At 45.9% G+C, this 21,625-nt stretch overlaps 1 protein-coding gene across 3 annotated transcripts; it reads right to left on the bottom strand.

The window, feature by feature from the left end:
• Positions 1 to 2,655: 2,655 nt before the first annotated feature.
• Positions 2,656 to 20,100, bottom strand: LOC124182366 (acetylcholinesterase-like). Of its 3 annotated transcripts, none has more exons than XM_046569517.1 (8): positions 19,786 to 20,100; positions 12,539 to 12,876; positions 12,229 to 12,459; positions 11,849 to 12,140; positions 11,132 to 11,779; positions 10,887 to 11,048; positions 10,265 to 10,440; positions 2,656 to 7,386 (listed from the first exon to the last, which is right to left on the bottom strand). In XM_046569517.1, exons 2-8 carry the CDS (start codon positions 12,858 to 12,860, stop codon positions 7,187 to 7,189), a joined length of 2,031 nt encoding a protein of 676 aa, XP_046425473.1. In that variant the 5' UTR covers positions 12,861 to 12,876; positions 19,786 to 20,100; the 3' UTR covers positions 2,656 to 7,186. The 3 variants fall into 3 exon arrangements, with proteins under 3 accessions (XP_046425473.1, XP_046425474.1, XP_046425477.1); XM_046569518.1 differs by lacking the exon at positions 19,786 to 20,100 and adding an exon at positions 15,522 to 15,779; XM_046569521.1 differs by lacking the exon at positions 19,786 to 20,100 and adding an exon at positions 12,981 to 13,210.
• Between the last annotated feature and the right edge of the window lie 1,525 nt (positions 20,101 to 21,625).

Consider the following 21,625-nt stretch of genomic DNA (forward strand, 5'->3'; position numbering starts at 1 on the left):
ACCTGTGATTAACGTACCAATGCCAATGCCGTAGTACGGAGACGAGCCTTTAGCAGACAATTAAGGTCTCATCAAGGTCTTCCAGAAATTTGGTTTCAGGGTCAAAAAATTCCCTGAGAGGGCTGCGTCGCTGTTCGATCATTGGACTAAGATTTCGTGAGGCATGTTCTAAAATCCCAACATTTTCTCTTTTTTCGTTTTTCTCTGGAAATCGTAATACCCGTCGATTGACGAATTGTTCTTTTAGGCCGGCAGAATTCCGAATCATGTGTCAAAGTCCATTTCGTCGAATTTTGGTCGGCTTCTTGCAGTGAGACTCCGCGCGCTTTGCGTAATTTGTAACCGACTCCGATGTACCCTGGTTGTTTGACGAATTCAGTTTGATTAAATTTGAAGTATGATCCGCATTATTCGCGTTTGTTACGCGCATTATAGAAATTTCCATGCCATACATTCGACTGCAGATTCACGTGTAAGATTTGTGAAGCCAGCATTTCCGTAAGTTATATATTTAAGTATATATACAAGTAGCATATTTGTTTTCGTCGCAGGAGGAGAATGATATGAGGCAAACGATTGCAAAAATTAAATCAAACATTGAAAAAATAGATTGCATATTATAGATATCATGCATGAATATTCCTGTTAAGAGAAAAACTTTTACGCACATGCTGAGAATATGTATTGTAACAAAGGGCAATCTAGGACCATATTGCAATAAGATTACGTCGCGGAAGGCTTTTGACCGAACTCGCTATATTCCGAATCAATAAAACAAGGCGGAAGCGAATAGGAAACCGTGTCACGTGCCTAAATGAACAGTAATTACTATGACAACTTGAACGGCGCGAGGATGAAGCAAATCCATTGAATTTCGGGAAAAGATATTATGCCTACAAGCAATTGAGCGCTCCCGCACGAGGCATGTATATAAAGTATATACCAAATTCGCTGTAACTTATACTGCAAGAAAGTATGCTGTCCATATAACTACCGTCGTACACGCAAATCCAACAGATTACTTTTTTCCACGTGTACGAAATTAAACTCTTCGCACAGAAGTTTATTATGCAGAAGAATATTTTGCGGCACTGATTCTTGCATTGCGCCTCAACTTGAAAATCACAGTCTCTTTGAATACTGAAAGATTAAATTACGGTGGTTTCAACAACATAGAGAGTCGGTCTCTTTCGTAAAGCATCTAACTGTTATAGTATAAACATCAATCCCGACAATGACCGTAGCATTCGAATTTTTGCTTCAAATTTAACTTCACGACAAATTTATACGCAGTTGCGATTGACAGAATTCTCCAACGCGTCCAAAGCACGAATTAATTAGTATATATATGCCCACAAGTGGCAGATTGTTAGGCAACAAGAAAATGCCGGTTATAACATGCTGTCGCTAAATTATTATAGCTTGGTGCGAGTCTGCGGGTCACGTGAAGTCTAAGGAAAGGGAATTTCAGAGGGGTAGACATAACGGCTCAAAGACCCAAACATTTTATACAACACATTCTACATTCAATTCGACAAGAATATGATTGGGGAATATTTTATCGCATGAATACCACGCTCCAATTATTTGGACAAATTCTCATCTATGTTTGAGTTTAAACAATTAAGGGGATGCTATACATCGTGGAAAGACTTCATACATACTACCCGATCCTGTTCATTTCAATGGTAACCATTTTTTAGATTTTCATAAACTTGATTAACAGCCAAAGTTGATATAAAATGAAAAATCTTCCGTTTCTTCTACTTCTTTTTCTTCTCGACACCTTGTAAGAACACGACCTGTGACCTCAATATCTATCGAACGACTACACGCTACGCATTGAGTTCAAATTTCAATGTTCAAAGAGTTGATTTTCTATCGGGCTGTGTCCAATAGTTCTCGATGTCCAATCGGGCTACGTCCAATAAATCTCGTATCCAGTACAGCTCCTGATTATTTTCGGAGTCCAATTGGCTGGTGTCCAAACCATAGACTTATGGAGATAGACTGCGCGGGCTTTGCACCGAGCCCACCGAGCTGAAGTCGCAATAACAAAGAGAGAGCAACAGCTGGAGCCGGACCTCTCGCTTTAATCGGTGTCTTGGCGGGGGAAACACATAGACTCATACAAGTATACCTCACCACTTATCTTATTGCTTTCCCCGCTTCGAGTCTGCTCCCCACTTTTTCGATCGTGTAACAGAGAGGTCGGCTCCAGCTGTACTCTCTCTTTTTAATTACGGCTTCACCTCGGTGCACACACCGCGGAGTCTATTATATCTCTATAAGTCTGGCGATATCAGCCGCGTGCGAGCAAAAGACCAATGGAGCTGCTCAGTTCAGAGTGTACTTGTACCATGATTTGCCTATAATTGAGGTTCAATACGTGGCTCTTCAAAGGAACAACCCGGTACAGGTATGTAGAGTTGGCACCTTCGCTAAGGACTCTCAGGTTATTTGACAAGATACCACGTGTGTTGAATTGCCTTTCAAAAGCGCGTTAGGCGTATCATGGGATTTATGTCCGTTTAGGCGCACCTTCCATCCGACGTAAAATTCTCATACACCGAACCCCAGGTAACACATAATGAAGCTACAGATAATTCGAATGAAAAAGGATCGTACGGTACGCGTAATTCCAATTGAAAGAGCTGATTCTGAACATTATACCCTGCTAATTGTATGTACAAGCAATAAATTACTTTATTTATTGTATAACATGTACAATACGTGTATTATATACATATATCCACACACGCGTGCATACATCTATGTATGTATGAGCTCATACATATGTATACATGTACCGGACAGTTACGGGAACGTGGCATTGTGTACGCACTTTTTTCCGCTTTTGTAAGTAACAAGGTATGCATTATATACACACGTCGGTTATAAGTATGCATATGTGTATATTATATGTATAGGTATACTCATTAGGCCTGTGGGCTACTGTTTCTCGAGCGAATGTCTATAGGTATGTATGTATAATGTCATGCGTGTACAATGTATGTTGAAATTTTTGATCTCGTCACGAGACTCAAACCGGGATTGCACTGATGTGGATGCAATCCACGAATCGTTGCTCATATTTTACACTCATTTTCTATCCTTCAATGTATTGTGCAGTAGGTGTCAGCTATGCAATGCAATGACGTATAAATAATAACGATAACAGTAATGGGTGTACATTGTATGCAGATCCATCATCTTACAAGTCACATCTACTATATTCAAATATACAATCAGTTTTTCATAGTTCTATAATGGAACACCTGCATACGTAGATATGATAGGTGCTATACACACTATGTACGTATGTTGATTATCATTTTCTTATATTAAATTTGTGTGTATGTATACATATATAAACGCGCAATTTTGCGACAGCCAACTTATCAAGCAAATAATCGGTAATCTTACTTCTTACAATTAGTTATATTATCTGAAAATTGAATTGTCAGAAGAAATTGTATCATAGTCTTATATGCTGGATATTTCATTTTCCGAGTATTACAAACAATGGCGAGAGAAATTATAACCCTCATCTAAAAAAATCAATTGGAATACAATCACTGCAAGTTATGGCAATGACTAAGTGATAATAATTCAAATCGAAATCGAGGGTAGAAAGGGAGTTGCATGAAGATGCAAAAAATTAACAATCGATAATACTCCCCACTTGGATAATCCACCAGGTTCGAACCCTTTGCCGCTTTCCGTCTAGACGTACGACATACCTGTAAGCTGTGATATTGTGGTATGTCGGTACTTTTAGACGCCTTAAAATAAACAACTGTATTTGAATTTACCGAGAGGCGTGCGATATTATAAAAAAAAAAGCAAATGTAAAAAGCATCTGCCAAAAGCTGCGTATACATGCATCTGTACAAGCACGATTTGCATTGGACTCTAAATTTGCCGCAGTCAGTACATCTGCATAGAGTGTGTGTGTGCGTGAGAGAGAGAGCGCGCGAGAGAGAGAGAGAGAGAGAGAGAGAGAGATGTGGTGTAATAAAAAAGAAAGTTTCAAAGTAACAATGATTTCTTTTCGTTTATGCCCCTGCTTAGGGGTGATTTCTTTCTAACATTCTTCATCTTTTCTTCTTTACTATGCTATATACCTAATATAATCGTACATACGTTGTGTTAGGTCGGAATGTTGCATTATGTACTATAATAATAACTATATGCCTATAAGTACATTATACAGGGCCGAATTCACTACTATACCGAATATTCTTCTATTATAAGTATAATATCATATTTGTAGTTGTATTTAAGGCAGCAAGAAACTTTTTATAGGATTATATAATTATATGACAATTTCTTCTACCGATTTGATACTGGCAATAATAATAACAATAACAATGATAACAATAATAACAGTAATAATGATAGTGATCATAATAATAAAAATAATAATAACAATGATATTATTGATAATAATGACAACTATAATGTTGATGATAATGATACTCAAAACAAGAGAAATAATAATAGTAATAATAGTAATGATAATAATAGAAATAGAAGTAGTTGCAATAATAATGCGAAAAATAATAGTTATATTAATATCAAGCATACTTGTTGATGTCGTCAGTATTAGTATTAGCCATATTATTTCACTTTACTTCGTTCGTTATATTAATTTTATGTTGCTATTTTTCTTTTTGTTGTTTGTAATTAATAGCGTATACCTATAATATACATAATTATTGATTTATAGACCGGGATCTTTGCCTAGAAGTCGAGCGCAACATCATTTGTACGATCAATTAGTTTGTGATAACTATACGCGATCGAAAACCTTACGTGCGTAACTGTGCAATTAATGTTGCGTTTTTAATTTCCAATGTGTTCATACATGCAGTGCATATTCCACAATATATGCGGAGGTGTCGAATTGTATTTGAATTCAGGTACACCTGCAGTCGACATCTTATTTACCTAACAGTGTGAGGTCTCCAGATTCCAAGTATGCGGTATAAATAATATTGGAGTAGGTATATTACGAATTTACAGACAGGCCATTCATTTACAACTCTCGGGGTGACGGAAGATTGGGTCACTTTGTTCTTCTCCCCTTTCTTTCCATATGCTTAAAATTTTATAAATAATAAGTATAATATTGTATTCTTAAATCGCCCTCTAGCTACAATCTATGTGTATTTTATATTATAATGAATAATTGTAATTATATTATATATATAGTATATGTTATTATACAAATAAATATATTATATATATGTGTAGTATAAAGCTTACTAGTAGGCTCTCGTTAGTATATGTATTATATATGTATATTTATAATAATGTCGTTAGTTTTCGGTATAATAATTTTGTTCTCTCGTATATTTTCTTTTCTTATCTTTCATCATTTTCTCTCTATAGTTTATATTCATATTCATACTATAGATATAATATTATAGCTTGGTGCGGTACGCGTTCGTTTTTTAATATAATCTGCATTTTTTAGAGTTTGTATGTTTGTATACATACCCGTACCAGATTTTATGGGCATATTATATAAAATTAATCAAGCAAGCGATTCTACTACCAGCTAGTTCAGGAAAACTCTGCTTTTATTAGTATTCAGCATCTTCTCGCTGTTTCGCTAGAATATGTCATGGAAGCTCAACTACGATACCGCGATATGAAAAATGAAGCTCTGACGTAACCGATCGCGTGCTGAAACTTCCCCATACATCTGTGATAAATGAGCAAATTTCAAACGACACAATAACACGGTACATCGCATACGTGCGAGACTGAAATTTCAGCTTATCGCAATTCGAATTATTCAATATTGGCCAATTATGTACGCACAGGTATGTATACGTTATACGTACAACGTGTGACGCGTACTTGGTTATTTCGTCTTTCTAATTCACGCATCCGTGCAACGTATATACCTACACACAGTATCATTATACGTATTAACAGCTTACAAAGTTGAAAAGAAACCCGCGAAAAAAAGAAAGTGTACCATCCCCGTATTTGTAAATGCAGTCATCATATCTAAAAGAACCAGTATACATTTATACGAATTATTAATGACATACGCGCGCACGGGCTGCGTGCATTGTCAAGCAATATCATAGGTATATGGTATAGGTATATTTTGTATTATGTGCGTATGTATGTACGTATGTTCGTATGCGTGCATATGTATAATTAAGTATTTGAATGAAATTTTTTTTCCATTTTTAGGGGTTCATAATGCAGTGCAAGCCAAAATAAGGAGGACGTATTTTTTGTTTTTCGTTAAAAATGATAATTTTTCATGTTATAGCTGATTGAATTTCACTGATTTTAATATATATAGATATATCTTAACATGGGTGACGTCACAATGTTATAGTTTTCAATCTGTTATATTAATGGCAATTTTGATTCAATCGAAAAAATAAAAAATATGTCCAAAATATTTTTTTCCAATCTACAAGAATATGAAATAAAAAAATTTCATTCAAATACTCAATTAGTGAGTGTGTTGTATATTACCGGGCGCATTGGCAAAGCGTATCTTTTTTGTTAACACCTGCCTATAATAACCTGATCCCTATATCCTACATATCATATCATATGTATATGTATATTATATGTGGTACGTATAACGTCTCTACGTCCCTGGGTCCCCCCGTATTATAGGGTGGTCGCGAGGGTGTGTAAAACGGGGATATCGCCCCATCCTCGACCGACGACCGACGACGAGGCATTCGGTCCTTACTCCTCGTGCAGCGAGGGCGAGTCTGGGGACCCTGAAGGCAGCTGCGCTCCGTACTGTCGCATTATTATACATATACCTACCCTCTGTGGACTCTGCGGCCTCCCGGCGGCCACGTGCTTCAACTACACTGATATGTTTGCAATTTGTCGTTTATTTTATTTTTTTTTTGTTATTTCTATTTTTTATTTTTTTTTTATTTTCTTTATCCTTTTTTTTCTCTTCTCCTTCGTTGACACGCGCGGTGCGTGCATATACACAACGAACGTGCGACGTACACGAACCGTCGCGTACCATTATATGAGCAATACACATATACGCACACCCATAGTATACGCCTCCGCGTCTGGCATAGGTGTATGATACATATATCTATATTACGTGGGGCATCTCTCTATAATGTGATGCATACGTCGAAGGTACAAAGGGTTGCGGCGCGGCGACGGAGTCGAGCTACACGAGGCCTCGCGCGTTCGAGGGTTTCGACGCCAGGTGAACCAGCCGAACCGTCGGGTATAACGTGCTACGGTGCCATAGAACGACTCCGAGAGCCGTCGCCAGCAGCAGGCTCGTCACCCCGTCGCTACCCGTAACTTCCCGCATCCCCGACGCTCCGCTGGTGCATTTTTCGCCGGGGCTACTCTTCATGTTCGCTGAAACACATAGGATGCAATAGAGGATCATGGTTATTTCGATCATTTGATAATTCTCGGGGAATCTGGTCTCTTCGTGCGCCAAAATTTCTATCTTGCAGCCTATGCATACCGAGTTATTTTCTTGATGCGCCCAACAGTGATGCCTAATTATAGGCAATTCAGAGCACTCACACACTGAGCAGAACTAAGCTCAGAGTTTCATCGGTAGACCCTGGCTGTCGGTCTTCTGCTAGCCATAGACTTATAACTCGGAGATCTGCTCAGAGTGTATGTGTACCCTGAATTGCCTATAATTAGAGATCGCAATGAGGTGCTTTACGGAAATAACTCCGTATATACAACGATGATTGCTGACACAACAGTCGTACGCTACAACACATGCATAATGTACAATGAGCTGCAAGACGAAAGTTTGATTGATCAACGAAGAGCAGAAATTAGGTAATTCTGTTATAACGCTTGGATGTCTATGCGGCATATAGGAAGCGATTTCTAATGACGCTTCGCCGATAGATAGGCAACCGAAGTTACACATGGAGTATTTTCTGCGTGAAGATGTAACGACGGTTGCCTATTTGCCGGCGAAACGTCGTTCGCATCTTCGTTAATGTTTGTATAAATAAGTGCAGTCCTCCTCAAGTTTCAATTGCTTCTTAGAGTGGACTTTTTCGACGCAATTCATGCGCACCGCAGTGTCTCACGTTATTACCGCACATATGGGGCGGCAATGACGGAGGTAAATTTCGCGGGCGCGGAAGTATCGGCAATGGGGCGGGAGGGGGGGGGGCGTACAAGGGGGTTCCCCTTGCCATCGAATGCGTAGAACTACGCGCTATCGGCTTGACCCGGTCCCATAGCCCGCGTATGTATGTACGTGCTTCGGTCTACAGTGTGTATGCCGTGACGGCATTGATCCAACTCGAGCCGCCGGTTCGCCGCTGCTGTCTCCGCAGGGTAGGGGGGTGTATTGTAGGTCGGATACAGGCAGATAGGGCACATTTCGGTCTCGGTTTATCACCGCTTTTTTCGGCCTTTCGCGCAACGAACGAGATATTGCGAACACTGCAGCAGCTTGGACGCGATCAAACCGACGTCAATAACTCGACGCTCTATAATCGTCCTTTATACCGATACACCTTCAACGCAAATTAGACATATACCCATCGTTAATGAGTGAGCCTATCCTCTTCTGGATTATAAGACAATCATCGTTCGATATGACTAATGTTTATTTTTCCAAGAAACAGGTCGCTATAATTGCATGGTTTCAGTGTTATCACTGTCTACAAACTGATGGTAAATGAACTCATATAGTTAGTTTGTCCCATTGACCAAAGAGATTGCAAGAAGAATCTATAAGAAGGATGCCTGGCTGCTAGGGTGCCAAGAATGGATGGGGCGGGAGGTGCTAGAGAAAGGAGGGACAGAATTTCTTTACAACGCAATACGCCGGCCGTGGGGTCACAGACGATTGGCAGTGATTCGTTTGCCGCGACACGTCCCACAATGGCGCACATAGCCCAGAAAATGATGCTGCGCCTTTGTCCAAAACCATCGTCCCACCACCCCGACTCTACAACGTGATCGGTACGAAGAAACCCTTTCTTTCGTATTATATTCGTTCTCTGCTTCGGTATTCTTTTTTCTTTTTTCTCTTGAAAAAGCACCAAATTTTCTACCCTTACGCTCTATAATTATAGTCGAACTCCCCGTGCTACGGGTATTCGTGTATGCGCCTATGACGTAGTAGGTATCGGAAATTTGCAGACGTCACACCGACGCGACTGCATGCCCGTGTATGGTGGTGTCCGACGTCATAACCCAGTTTAACTCCTGTGTCAACCCCTCTATACGTATAGCCGGCCAGTGACGTCGGCGCGGAGGTAGCAGCGTCATAGTAAACGCAGGGCCAATGACCCCCTCTCATTCCGTTCCCCTTTCCCTTCCCTTAAGCCACCGCACCGTGAAACACACACACATACGCGTCCGCATTTGCACACATGCCACGAGGTGCAGTGATCCGCGATCTAGGAACTGCAGGGACCGTATTGCGGAGGGTATGTGTCTGGTACCCGTGGCACCTGCTGCAGTTACTCAGGTTCATATCATGTAAAAATCGGCCTGAGGATATAAAAATAGACTTATCATCACCGCCAATGACTGAGTGTGTATGTCAAAACTGCACGAACCCGTAAGGTGCAGGTCTGCAGTCTACACTATGCATGCCGAGTTGCACGTAGATATGCACTATGCAGGCACTAAGCTCCTTAGACGATATTATACCAAGAGCCTGTGCATACACGTGTATACATATAATGCACATACGTAGGTATGTGTTTTACGAACTCTGCAACCGGCTCCGCAGTGAAGTTAATGCCATTTTTACGAGGGCTACCGCGGCGATGTGTCCATGTATACGTAGGTATACAAGTATCTACCTATAGCATACGTATACATATATTTATGTTGATGGTATACCTGCAGCATTCCGGTACCGACCTAAATTTCCTCTTTGGCATCGCGAATATACGCTGCAGCTGGAACCGCAGCCCATCCCCCCCGCTCTCGGCCTGCACCCTCGCTCTACTTCTTTCAAATGTATAATAATGCCTAATAACTTAGCCGCGCATGGAACGAGGGTGGGTGCGAAGGAGTGAGTTGGTGAGAACATGATTATAATCACGGTGCAAGTAGGGGGGGAAATCGTGGCTGTATCTTTCACGGAATACCTTTGAACATTTTACAGATATATAATATAGGTATACCTATACATATACAATATGTATATCTATATACGATATGCAGATTTTACTGTGATACAAGAAATATCGAACAGGAGAGTAATTGTACATATAGCTTTATATACCGCACTCACCGGTGGCTGCGATAAGCTGAGGTAGATACTTCTTCCAGAAGGCGCATTGCTTCGACCTGGGACCATATCCAATTTCGGTAGAGTTCGTCGCGAGCGTCAGATACTCTCTTTTGGCGAAGGTGTGTTCAGGCCAGGTCGTCTCTGCCCATGAACCATCGTCCCCCATATTAGGGTTCCTGAAAACGATCGTTTCTCAGTTTCACGGTTTGAGCCGAAAATTGCCGTCCGCGCGGACGTATGTATGTTACGTTGGTCATTTATTTACGAAGATCCATTCATAATGCATGCATTACCGCGCGGCTGCTGTAGTTCGATTTCGGACCGATGTGAAACAGTTAATAATAATGGAAAAAGAACCTAAAGAAAACACATGTCCTCATGATTTGTCGAAACAGCTCTAATGATTCACGCTGTATAACGTATGATATGTTACATAGTGTCACACACTATAATTACAGGATCGCACAAATTTTCTCACGAGTATCAAGAGCCGTTTTCGCGATACATATTATACGTACGTTTCAGTTTGCCTTTTTTTTCTTTTGCACACACTTGATATGGCTCTTGCTGAAGTACGAATTAGCTGGAGGTGTGTAGTTGTTATAATTTGCATGCGGCTTACCCAGTTTTAGCGAAGTTGGCCCAGTACCTCATCATCCGTTTCGAGAGGTATACTTCTTCCCGGGTGTAACCCCGAGAGGAATCAAGCGGCTCGCCGAATATGTAGCTTATCTCGTCGGCGTGCATAACACCGGTCCACGAGGGCCATGGATTGTTCGCCGATCTGAGTAGAAGTTATATACGCACGCAATGTTAAAATAATAGATAGGTAGGTATATTGGTGAAAAACAAAATTTTTTCACCGACCTGTGGGTGTAGTAGTACATGTAAACCGTATTCCCGGTCTCGGCGTAGCGGGCCGCGAACTCGTTCACGTTGCAGGTGAAGTGATAGTCGCCGACGATCTTGTCAAGGGCGTCCCGGTTGCGGTAGGGATCGTCGGGTCGGAGCCAGTCGGTGTACTCGTAGACGATAGCATTGCGAGCTATCTGGTTGACGTAGGGATTCAGCTCCCTCACAGCCCGGAGGAACTCATCCCGGCTAACCTTGACGTCCTCCGTACCGTCAATCCGGAAGAGCTCTGTCAAGTAATATATGATGAAATAGTAGCCCTCTTCCGTGTTAGAGCCCATAAGGATGTTCGCCCGCTTGAACGAAGGGTTCGTAGGGCTTGAGGCGAGCGAGCGCTGGGGGGTCTCGTCGAGGAAGGCACCGTCTATCACTGGGACGAACGGGAACTCGCATATGCCCAGGGTGCCCCACTCGTTGTTCACCAGGTCGAACGGGTCCTTACTTCGCAGGCACTCGACGGCGCTGCCGAGGGCCGACTCTTCGTGGGGGCAGCCGAGGGCTTCGGCGAGTCGCAGACCGCGGACCTTTGATTCCTCCCTGGAGATCATCGCCCACGGTGCCGTGGGCGAACCGGACTGCATTATCGCCTGACTGAAGAGGTTTCTGCGGAACGACGAGGAGAAGGTTGAGTCTAGCGATCTTCACTCACCGCGCGAACGACCTTGATTATACCTCGACAGGGGTGAGAGCAGGTGGAAGGACACGGAAACTGCGCCGGCACTCTCGCCGAAGAGGGTCACGTTGTCCGGGTTACCCCCGAACGCTCCGATGTTATCCCGGACCCACTGGAGTGCGAGGACCTGGTCGAAGAGTCCCGCGTTTCCGGGAACGTCGCCGGTGCCGAAGTAGAGAAAGCCCAGACTGGCCAGCCGGTACTGCATCGAAACGAGGATCACGTTTTCCTCGGAAACCAGCGTCCTGTGATCGTAAACATCGAGTGTCGCGGTTCCGGAGTAGAATCCGCCTGCGAAAGGCGACGGATGGCACGTTAGACGGACTTTTTCCCGAAACCTCGGTGGGAGAATCTGTAGACTGAAATTGACAGGACTCACCGCCGAATATCCAGACCATAACCGCCGCGTTAGTAGGCCGGGGTCGAGGCGTTACGACGTTCACGTAGAGGCAGTCCTCGCTCAGGGGGGTGTTCGGGTTCCACATCGTCGCCCCGGGAAAGTCCCCGAATACGGTGTCGAGGATCTGGACGCAGCTGTTGGGAGGCGTGGTGGTGTTCAGTATTCCGTCCCAGCGTTCCGCCGGCCGAGGATGACGAAACCTGAGGGGGCCTATGGAGAATCGGAGCGAACCGGTGAATCGCACATGTAACTTATAACGAATCACCCTCTTTCGCGTCGAGTTTCATACCTAGCGGCTTCTGGGCGTAGGGGATGCCCATCCACGCGTCGACCTTCTTCCCGGTTGTCGCTGTCAGCGTGACACCTCGCACCTTTCCCTTTCTAGTGCGCACCACCAGCTCGTCATCGGGGTTCAGGTTCAGGGACTCGGGCTTAGGCAGCGGATGTTCACCCTTTGCAATGTCCTCGTGGGAGATGTCCGCGTGGTGCCTCCTACCCCGGTGGGGTGGCGAACAGCGCCCTATCTCTCCCATCAGCATCACGAGGAGAACAGTCAGGGCGATCGGGGCCCCGGCCACGAGAAAGGCCGTGGGTCTCCGGCTCCTCGACATCTTTCACTCTTCCAGACTGCGGAAATCGCAAAATTGATTATATTATACTCATTTTCACGATAGCATAGAGTGAAGCGAAGGATGAAAGTTGTACCAGGGCCATTTCAAGTGTGTGCGTACCTTATGAAGTTTTAATACGATGATTGCGCCCACACTTAGGCAACTGAAGATACACTCAGTGACGTACCCGCTTGCATTTAAGCAATTCCGTCGGCTTTTTATCGTTCGAACTTTGTTTCGAGCTATTGGTTGCATACGGCCCTGTCTTAAATGGATGTCGAATATCCTATGGTGTGCATACTCGAAATTACCCTGCATACATTATACTGAATAAATAATCCCATGCTGTCTAAAAAAATTCACACCATGCGACCTCATTGGTGATATGCAATGGATATTGATATAATACTCCAAGGATCTTCCCCCCTTGCAGTGCAGCATTCTTTGGCATATGTTGCGATGAATAAGTCGCACGAAGGTTCGATGGCTCAGGTCGTAAGTCGGCGGAGTAGAGACAACAGCTGTTTCGCCCACGCTCCAACCCCCCGACGTAGTAATACTCCTCGTACTACAGATCAAAAGCCCACGCTTACGCCTACGCTTACGCGACTGCACGACGCCGCGGCGTCGCGGTCGTATAATATAATATGTGAACTAGTATAGGGAGAGTTGGTGGTTCGACAGCTGAATTTCCAAATTATCCATGCGCGAAATCATGACATAATTCGCATCCTCGCGTGCAGTGTGGAGGCAGTCACCGAAACGAAAAAAATCTGGCACACCAAAGTAGGTGTGTTTGATACAGGGTATAGGGATGGTCGTGTACACGCAATACTGGTCAGCCTTGCGTGATGATGTGTAGTACGACGTCCGCCTCGTTCACGGATTAAGCAAATTTATCCGCGGAGCGTGACGGAAACAGAACTGGGTATAGCTTGCTTCGAACATAAAATTGAACAGATTTATACAAAGACGAGCCGTGAAGAGGAAAACTTATTGTTAGTTTAGCCAAGAATATTTAAGATTGATCCAGCCATATCTTATGGTTTCCACGACCGCAAGCATATATCTTTCTCCTCTCTCAACAAGAAACACTCTCACGGGACGCGATTAACGGGTGGTTTTAGCTGTATACAAATAGTTTCACATGACGAGTGTACGGCTGATTCTACGCATACAACAAAAAGCATCCCAAAAACGTTTACGAAATAATTCTGATTCACGTGTAACGTCCACTGAAACATGTTGCACGGCACGTGCGAGGGCATAGAACCGTATCCAAATTTCGGGAAGCTTTCGTCTCAAAACCGGTAAAACATACTTTCCGGTCGGAACACCCTGTATATCGATCGGAAAGGACCTACCCCCTGTGGACATACATATATACCTTGATAGCGGTTGGCGACGGTGTCGGGCTGCCGCGTAGGGAAGATGTATAGCCGGGAGGATTGGGAGGGAGCCAGGGAGGAGAGGTAACGGTGGATATTACTGAACTCGATTCGATTTTCGATACGTATTGACCAGTAGTGTGCTTCCTCCCCTCTTACACGCCCAGGTGTACACGTCTGTGACGTGATGGTATAGATTGATCATCACATACCGCGCACACGTGCAGCCTCCGTCCCCGGAATTTGGTTTTTATCGTCCGAGCTTGCGCCTACACCCGCAAAACGCAGAAAGCACCGTACACCGGCAAACACCGGATGAAGAAAGCGCTGGCCGATACGTCCGAACACGCGTACCTGAACGCGGCGTATACTATAGGTACATCGTACATTAATAGTATAGGCATTTATAACTGGTATGCAGGAACGGGCCGGGGGCGGGTGGGAGATGACCTAGAGATGTCACTGGGTTAGCGTGCCCAGGGGCCATCTATAACCCTGGAGATATACCCGCACCCCCTGCCGCCTATTTCAGAGCATAGATACGCTCGCCAGTCATCTGTTTTATGATTGTACCTGCCACTCGTCCGCCTACACCCTCGGCACTCGCGAATACATAATACATGATGCAGGGGCAGCGTGTGTCGCACTCGCTCCGCGTGCACGTTTCCCTCGAATTGCGCCGTACAACTCGAGGAACGAAGATCTCAGGCGGACGGACCGCCCGAGTCTTCCGAATCCGCATTGTCAGTCACGCGTCGAACGAGCTCCTCTACGTGCTCGCTCGGTAAAATACGACCGTACGTACATGGATGTAAATATGTAACATGTATCGCGAGGGTACGTATAGGCATACGTACGTGACTTTGCGCGCTGAGCGGCCACCGTTGCAATTTCGTACGCATGTGCCTAATTTATGTACGTCGGCAGTCAACCCGGATGATCCGTGTGACTTAACACCGGTGCCGCGGATATTCCGAACAGTCAGCGAAATGTTTAACAATGCAAAATCCCAACCCTCTGGCACACGATGTACAGGTATTACTTTTACACGAAAGTTTAGCATCAACGGCTGATTAAACGGCACGTATATGGAACGAGGGGCCATGTGGCAAAATCTACCGCAGACGTGGCAGCAGCCAGCAGGATTCGTCAGCACAATTTAGATTCGGTCGGACAGAGATAAACAAAAATACAGTAATCCTTGCTATATTCGTATCTCCCCCTCGTCATTCGTGTGTGCAAAAGCTGATGTGCAGGATTATACGATACCTACCCAAATTCTCAATCGTTGCACATGCGGAATTTTAGTGCATGTGTGTAGCTGTGACGTTTGCGAAACTGCCAGCCAGCCGGCCATGATCAAACTCAAATTATAACTTTCTGTATACACATGATGAAACAAGTGTTACATTCACAGGTGCATATTGTGCGCTGGCTCGCCGCATGCATTTCACGGCATGAGGCGGATCTAGCGGACTCGCGTTCGATCAACCTCCACACATACAGACGTATGACTGTACCGCGTAATACTGCGGATACTCTGCGGCTCAAGCTTTCTCGCGGCGGGTGTCAGAGCCAGGGCCCTTGCTGCACATTTACATATACACCATGGAACTGATAGGGGGGGGGGGGGGGGGGAGGGGATTCCTACGTCCGCACCGTATTACCGTCACTTGACGAGTCTCCCGAGCCCCCGGCTAATTGCTCGGGTTAATTTACACGCCTGCAGAAATTATACACGCAACACAGACCTGTATGTTGGGACAGCGACAGTAAAGCGAAACGCATTCCTGTGCACATACTTATACATCGGTGATAAAATACGTTGCATTCTTGTATACTTGGGCAACGGTAGCAAGGCGCAAGCAAAGATTATTGTTCGTATCCACTTGTGTAAGGAGCGACATACCTATTCCTACATTCCTGTAGTACCGTTTAAAAACAATAAGGAGCCTGCCAGAGGGGCAGCAGCCCTTGACCCGGTTAACTCAAGTGACCCAAATATTGACCCCGTCCGTTCGCGGCGCGACGCGACGCGATCCCGGATTTACCTGCCCCCACCTCCTAGTTGGGGTGTGCAAGCAGATTTACGGATCTTCCTTCTTTTTTCTCGCCATACCTCCGACGAGACACACGGTGGAAAATAGTGCTAAATGTTACAGCGGGCCATATCAGGACACTTATGAATGTGTCCCTCAATGTCCAGAATTTTAGGGTGATATTACACATTTACTAGAACCCATCATATTGTCTATCACAATCTATTTGCCTTGCGTATTGTTCATCCAAGTAGCACTATTGTATGCTTATTACGATATACGAAATTTAGTATTACGTATTTTGAATAGAATTTGTACTAGAATAATCTCCATACGGTGTGCATACTCAATGAAGTCTATCAAAAATGCCCCGTACGTAATTCTTTGTCAGTACAGGCCAATATTCTAATTAACTACTAGCAAGAGGAGCACATAAGTGGAAGCAAGCCGTTTGCGAGTGCCGCGAGTAGCCAGACACTCGGGAACAAGCCCCATGTCTCACCGACGTATGAAATATGTGTCGTGAATCGCAAGGATTTGCAGGCGGGCACATCCAGGTTAGCGCGCCGGGTGTACGTACGAGTGGCATTGTTTCACGCGGCACAGTAGGAAATCAGGATGCGATCTATCAAGCCGGGAGTCGGCGTGAGGGAATAGAACGGAGACGACGAGGCGCGTGATTTTTTCCCCTGCCTACCATGCGGTATCTCCAAGTCGACACAGGGCCTCGACGCGGCACGCGATCTTTGGCGAGCGCCTGTGTGCGGGCAACCGATGGCGCTTTGGTGTATAGCGATGGTAGGCAGCTAGGGATGGGCCCGTTTGCATCCCCCGCTGACGCGACGCCGGGAGTGTAGAGGATGCGATAGATTAACCTGGTTAGATAATAATCCGCCCTGTACAGACGTGTAGACGTAATTCTATTCGTGGCACACATCCGATTTGTAGTGTGCGCCGGGCGGCACATGCACGCAAGCACCCGCTCTCCGCAGTTTAGAGCCCGCGAGTAGTTTGTCTGACGGCGGTTAACTCCGCATATACCTATATACCCACCTACCTGTACCAGAGTGGGAGCCGACTTAATTTCCTTCCAGGGCCACTTAAACACGTTACGTTGCCGCGATGGATACCATCGCCTCGTGCCCCCCAATCCACACACTCTATACGCCGCCTGTACGCTGGACCGAATTCTTCGACGCTAGCAAAAAAGGTCGGACAGGGTCGAGAACTTCGAGAGCACCCTCAGATAGTACTCTAACTAGCTGTGGGAAAATATTATAACATAGTGGATCTTCTAACGTGGAAAGTTTTCGCCTCAGCGCTGAACCTCTGACCCTCCAATTTACCTTTCCCCGTGCGACGCTCTGCTATATTTCCTCCCGTCTCCCGGCGTTCTCACGTATACAATAAGTCTGCATTAATGAGACGAATTTTCACGGGGACGAGACAGGCAGGGCCGGTGCAGAGGGCAGAGGGCGAGAGAGGGCTGATTGAATGATGCTTCTATACCGCGCGCGGGCTATCCGACGGTGGTGGTTTCTCCGGGGAACAGCCACTGGCTCAATATATACATATTACACGCTGTGATACATGCGCATGAATATATGTACCTATAAGCATAGGTACGCTCGTCTGCACATCGTCTGTGTACGGAGCATAAGCCCGCCGCTATTGTGTTGTATAACGCCTGAAATGTACTGCCTGCGGCAACAACCATTACATTGTTACATACGATATACCGCGCTGGCGCTATTATTATACTCATTTCTACGCTGCTCTACGCCACTCGACACACATGCCTATGTATATACGTACATACGTACAGCATGTAGATTAGCGGAAACATTAATTTTATTTGTTGGATGCAGTCTGCCTCGTAACACGGTCACGAAACCGGAGTGAAACTATACTCTCAAACGCAGCGTGCAGCGAAGTTCCAAAAACGTTTTTTTCTTTGCAATGTGGCGGATCGTTTTGCACTTGAAGAGAATCAAAGCTGATAATCAAGTCTCTTACTCATTCCTTTTTCTTTTTGCCGCATTACGGTATGAATATTATTATAGCTGGATTTATCTAAAGTGCGTGTGATATCAGCTTTCGATTTGACTCGCAATCACTTTAACGTAATCGATCCAAACAACACCAGGAATGGAAAAAAACCATAACAAAAGCGATCAAGATCCTTATCTACTACGATTTAAAATGTGATCGAACTATCGGTACGAGAATTACAGGCATCGAACGTAACGACACAACAACGACAAACGTACTCGGCCTAAATACAATAATCGGAATTCTGAGTCGAGATGGCGTGGTGTTTACGCGATGGTGAAAAGCCTACCCATCGGACCGAGGAACTTACGCGCGTCGGTGGACTGTACAATTCGCCGGAGGACGACGTGGTCGGGTCGAGTTCGGGTCAGCCGGCAGGCAGGACGTTCGGTGCGCCCGCGCCGTGCCGGGCCGGGCCAGGCAACCCGCGTCGCCCCTCCGCCGTCCGCGTGCCCTTATCGAGGATTCTCTCCTCCTCACCCCGACCCCACGCTCCCGTAAATAATTAACGAGCAATTTTTAATCTTTTCAACCTTATCTTTCACCGCGCGGTAAATTATGCAGCCAACCACGCGTACCTTATCCCTCGGCGATCGTCCTGCACGCTTAAACGACGCTCCGAGAGTGAAGACCAGACAAGGTAAGCGGTGGGGGCTCGGCGAGCCAGGCTTTATACACACAAGTGTACACGAGCCTATATCTCCCTGAACCACGCACCGAGATCTGGCCGGAGTTCTTCACGCAATCTATTTCGTGTTCTGCCTAATTTCATTTTTATTATCGGCTCGGTTGTAGTGCCGCATAATTTAACTGCCTAATTTAATCCGGACATTCCTGATTAACGAGCAGATTTGTACACTTGCACATCCAAGCTCATTCGAAGGGGGACTTATTTGTTTTTTCGCAAATCTCACCCCATTATTAATATTAGGATATAATTTGCAACGAGGTCCATGCATGTGTGCAGCGCCTCGATGAAAGGTTTGTTAGAAATTGTTCAATCACCGGATGGGTAATTATACCGTGTATATGTGTACAATGCAGGAGAGGAGGGTGGATGCAAGCTTTCTGTGCGGGCAGGTGTAGGTGCATGCACCTATTCTATCCTATTTTCGGTGCAGCAGCTCAGGGGGAGAAGGCCGGGGAGTAAAGAGAAGCCGTGAATAGCGGAGGATGAAAGATAAAGTTGGAGTGCAGTCCGGGTGTTATTGGATGCAGTACTCGACGACTCGACGACAATTAAGGCAAGTGGATACCGGATGGAAGTGGGTACGGGATAAACATCCCGTCGAGTCGTGCAGGCAAGAGCCGAGTACGCGGGGTTAAACTGAGGCGAAGGTGTGGTTGGGCCCCTAATCGTGCACCATGCAAAACAAAACAGATTCGTGAATACGGAACGGAACAGTAGCCGAATGAAATATATAGAAAATAGGAAGGAGTCGTCACCTGGCAACAGCTGATCCTGGGCGACGGTTCACCGGAACGTCGGGCGCGACGGTACGGGGAGAATGACGACGCGACCTGGGGTGGTCGGGCCGCCCTGCGACTCGCCCGGGGATGATTTTTTCGCCCCGCCGGGGGAAACCACGGGTATCTTTCCAAGGGTTGCCCCCGGGTGGCAGGGATCGCGGGGTCCTGGGACTCGACCGGGGCCACGGGGTTTTATCTGCAGGGAGGTCGACGAAAGATGCGGGAGCGAAAACGGCGGACGGGCGAGACTGGCGCGAAGGGGGTAGACCGGGTGTTCGGGCCACACTGACTGCGGAGAGAGCGAACCTCCGGGCTTCCACCCCCGAACCTCCTCTCGGCCCCACCACCCTCTCTCTCTCTCTCTCTCTCTATTTCTCTCTCTCTCTCTCTCTCTCAGCCCCATCTCGCCGCGGCTCCTCCGTCTCCCTCGTACCCGCTCTTGCGCCCATCAACGCCGAAGCGATTGCGTACGTATCGCACCCTCTTCGTACCAACCAGCCCCCAAACGACAGCGCCTCTGCCGCCGGCGCGGGGAGGTCCACGTCGAACCTCGGGGTGGGTTCGAAAGGCTCGGAAGGACTTCCGCAGCATCGCCATCCTCTGCAGGGGAAAGTCCGAGGAGGCGTGACGCGTTTTATACGGCTGTCGCGCGGTGCTGCCGGCACGCGTTCAACAGGGACCAGCCTCACCCCCGAAGCGAGCGAAGGTGGGGCAGGGTGGGCAGGGTGGACAGGGTGGATCTTAGGGGGCCACCCTCGAAGCCAAGGTCGAGGCGCTATCCACGGTGCCGCGAGACTTCCGGTATCGGAAGCGAGACACATGCCGTGTGTGCGGCGTACTCGGCGAAGTTACGGACCTGGAGGGTGAACGACAGAGAGAGAGAGAGAGAAAGAGAAAGAAGGAGAGAGTGGGAGAGAGAGAGAGAGAGAGAGGGTTATCCATCAGACATACCCGCAACGCGTGTACACGCTTGTAGTGGGGCATTATTGAAATTATACGAATACGTTACATCTCGACTAGACGTACTACGTGAATTATCGGATGAGATCGGTAAAAGTTTAACCAGTTATCCGCATGTTCTGCACACGGACTCGAAATAATTGTAACAACGTACGATGCAGATAACGACGGCATACCCGTTATCTAATACGTTATTGTTATAACGATTGAATTTTTCTTGTCACATTTGACCGAGATACCGATCGTTTTGATTTGCGCCGCGCTTTGATGCCTGTATACTCGCGATCGTAATTATACGATATGCCTATCTCTAGAGTACGGTATTGTGTATATGTTTCCGATGCCGGCGTTTATCTGAATCATCCGTACATTCGTGCCGCGCTAATTGGCAATCGCCAATTAACGACCGATTCCATTTACGAGCCGCAACCCTCATCATTCGTACCACGATATGAATTTGTATTTCGCAAAACGCGTTTGCTGCTTTAGCGATGTGTTCTTGAAGCGAACCGGGAGCGTGAAAAGAAAAGGAACTCGTATACATGCGATACACTTCCCTGTAATGCCCATACATGGTATGCTCCTGTATCTGTACCTTATACAATATTGGTTATATTAGACGGTATAAGAGTTGGATAAATTATAGGCGCCTAGCGAGCATTAATTATCGGGCCAAGGAGCGAGACGGTTTATTTACACAGGGTTGGTATACACCTGTGTATATAATGTACCTCGTTTACACGTGGAGAGTTGGCACCGAATTCGATCGCAACCCAGGGTCGATACTCAAGTGCGACCCAGGTGGGAACCGATCCAACCTTGTGGCTCTCCTGCTCGTGAGGTGAAGGGAGAATGA

This window comes from Neodiprion fabricii, chromosome 5, assembly GCF_021155785.1.
Source record: "Neodiprion fabricii isolate iyNeoFabr1 chromosome 5, iyNeoFabr1.1, whole genome shotgun sequence".
Lineage (NCBI taxonomy): Eukaryota > Metazoa > Arthropoda > Insecta > Hymenoptera > Diprionidae > Neodiprion > Neodiprion fabricii.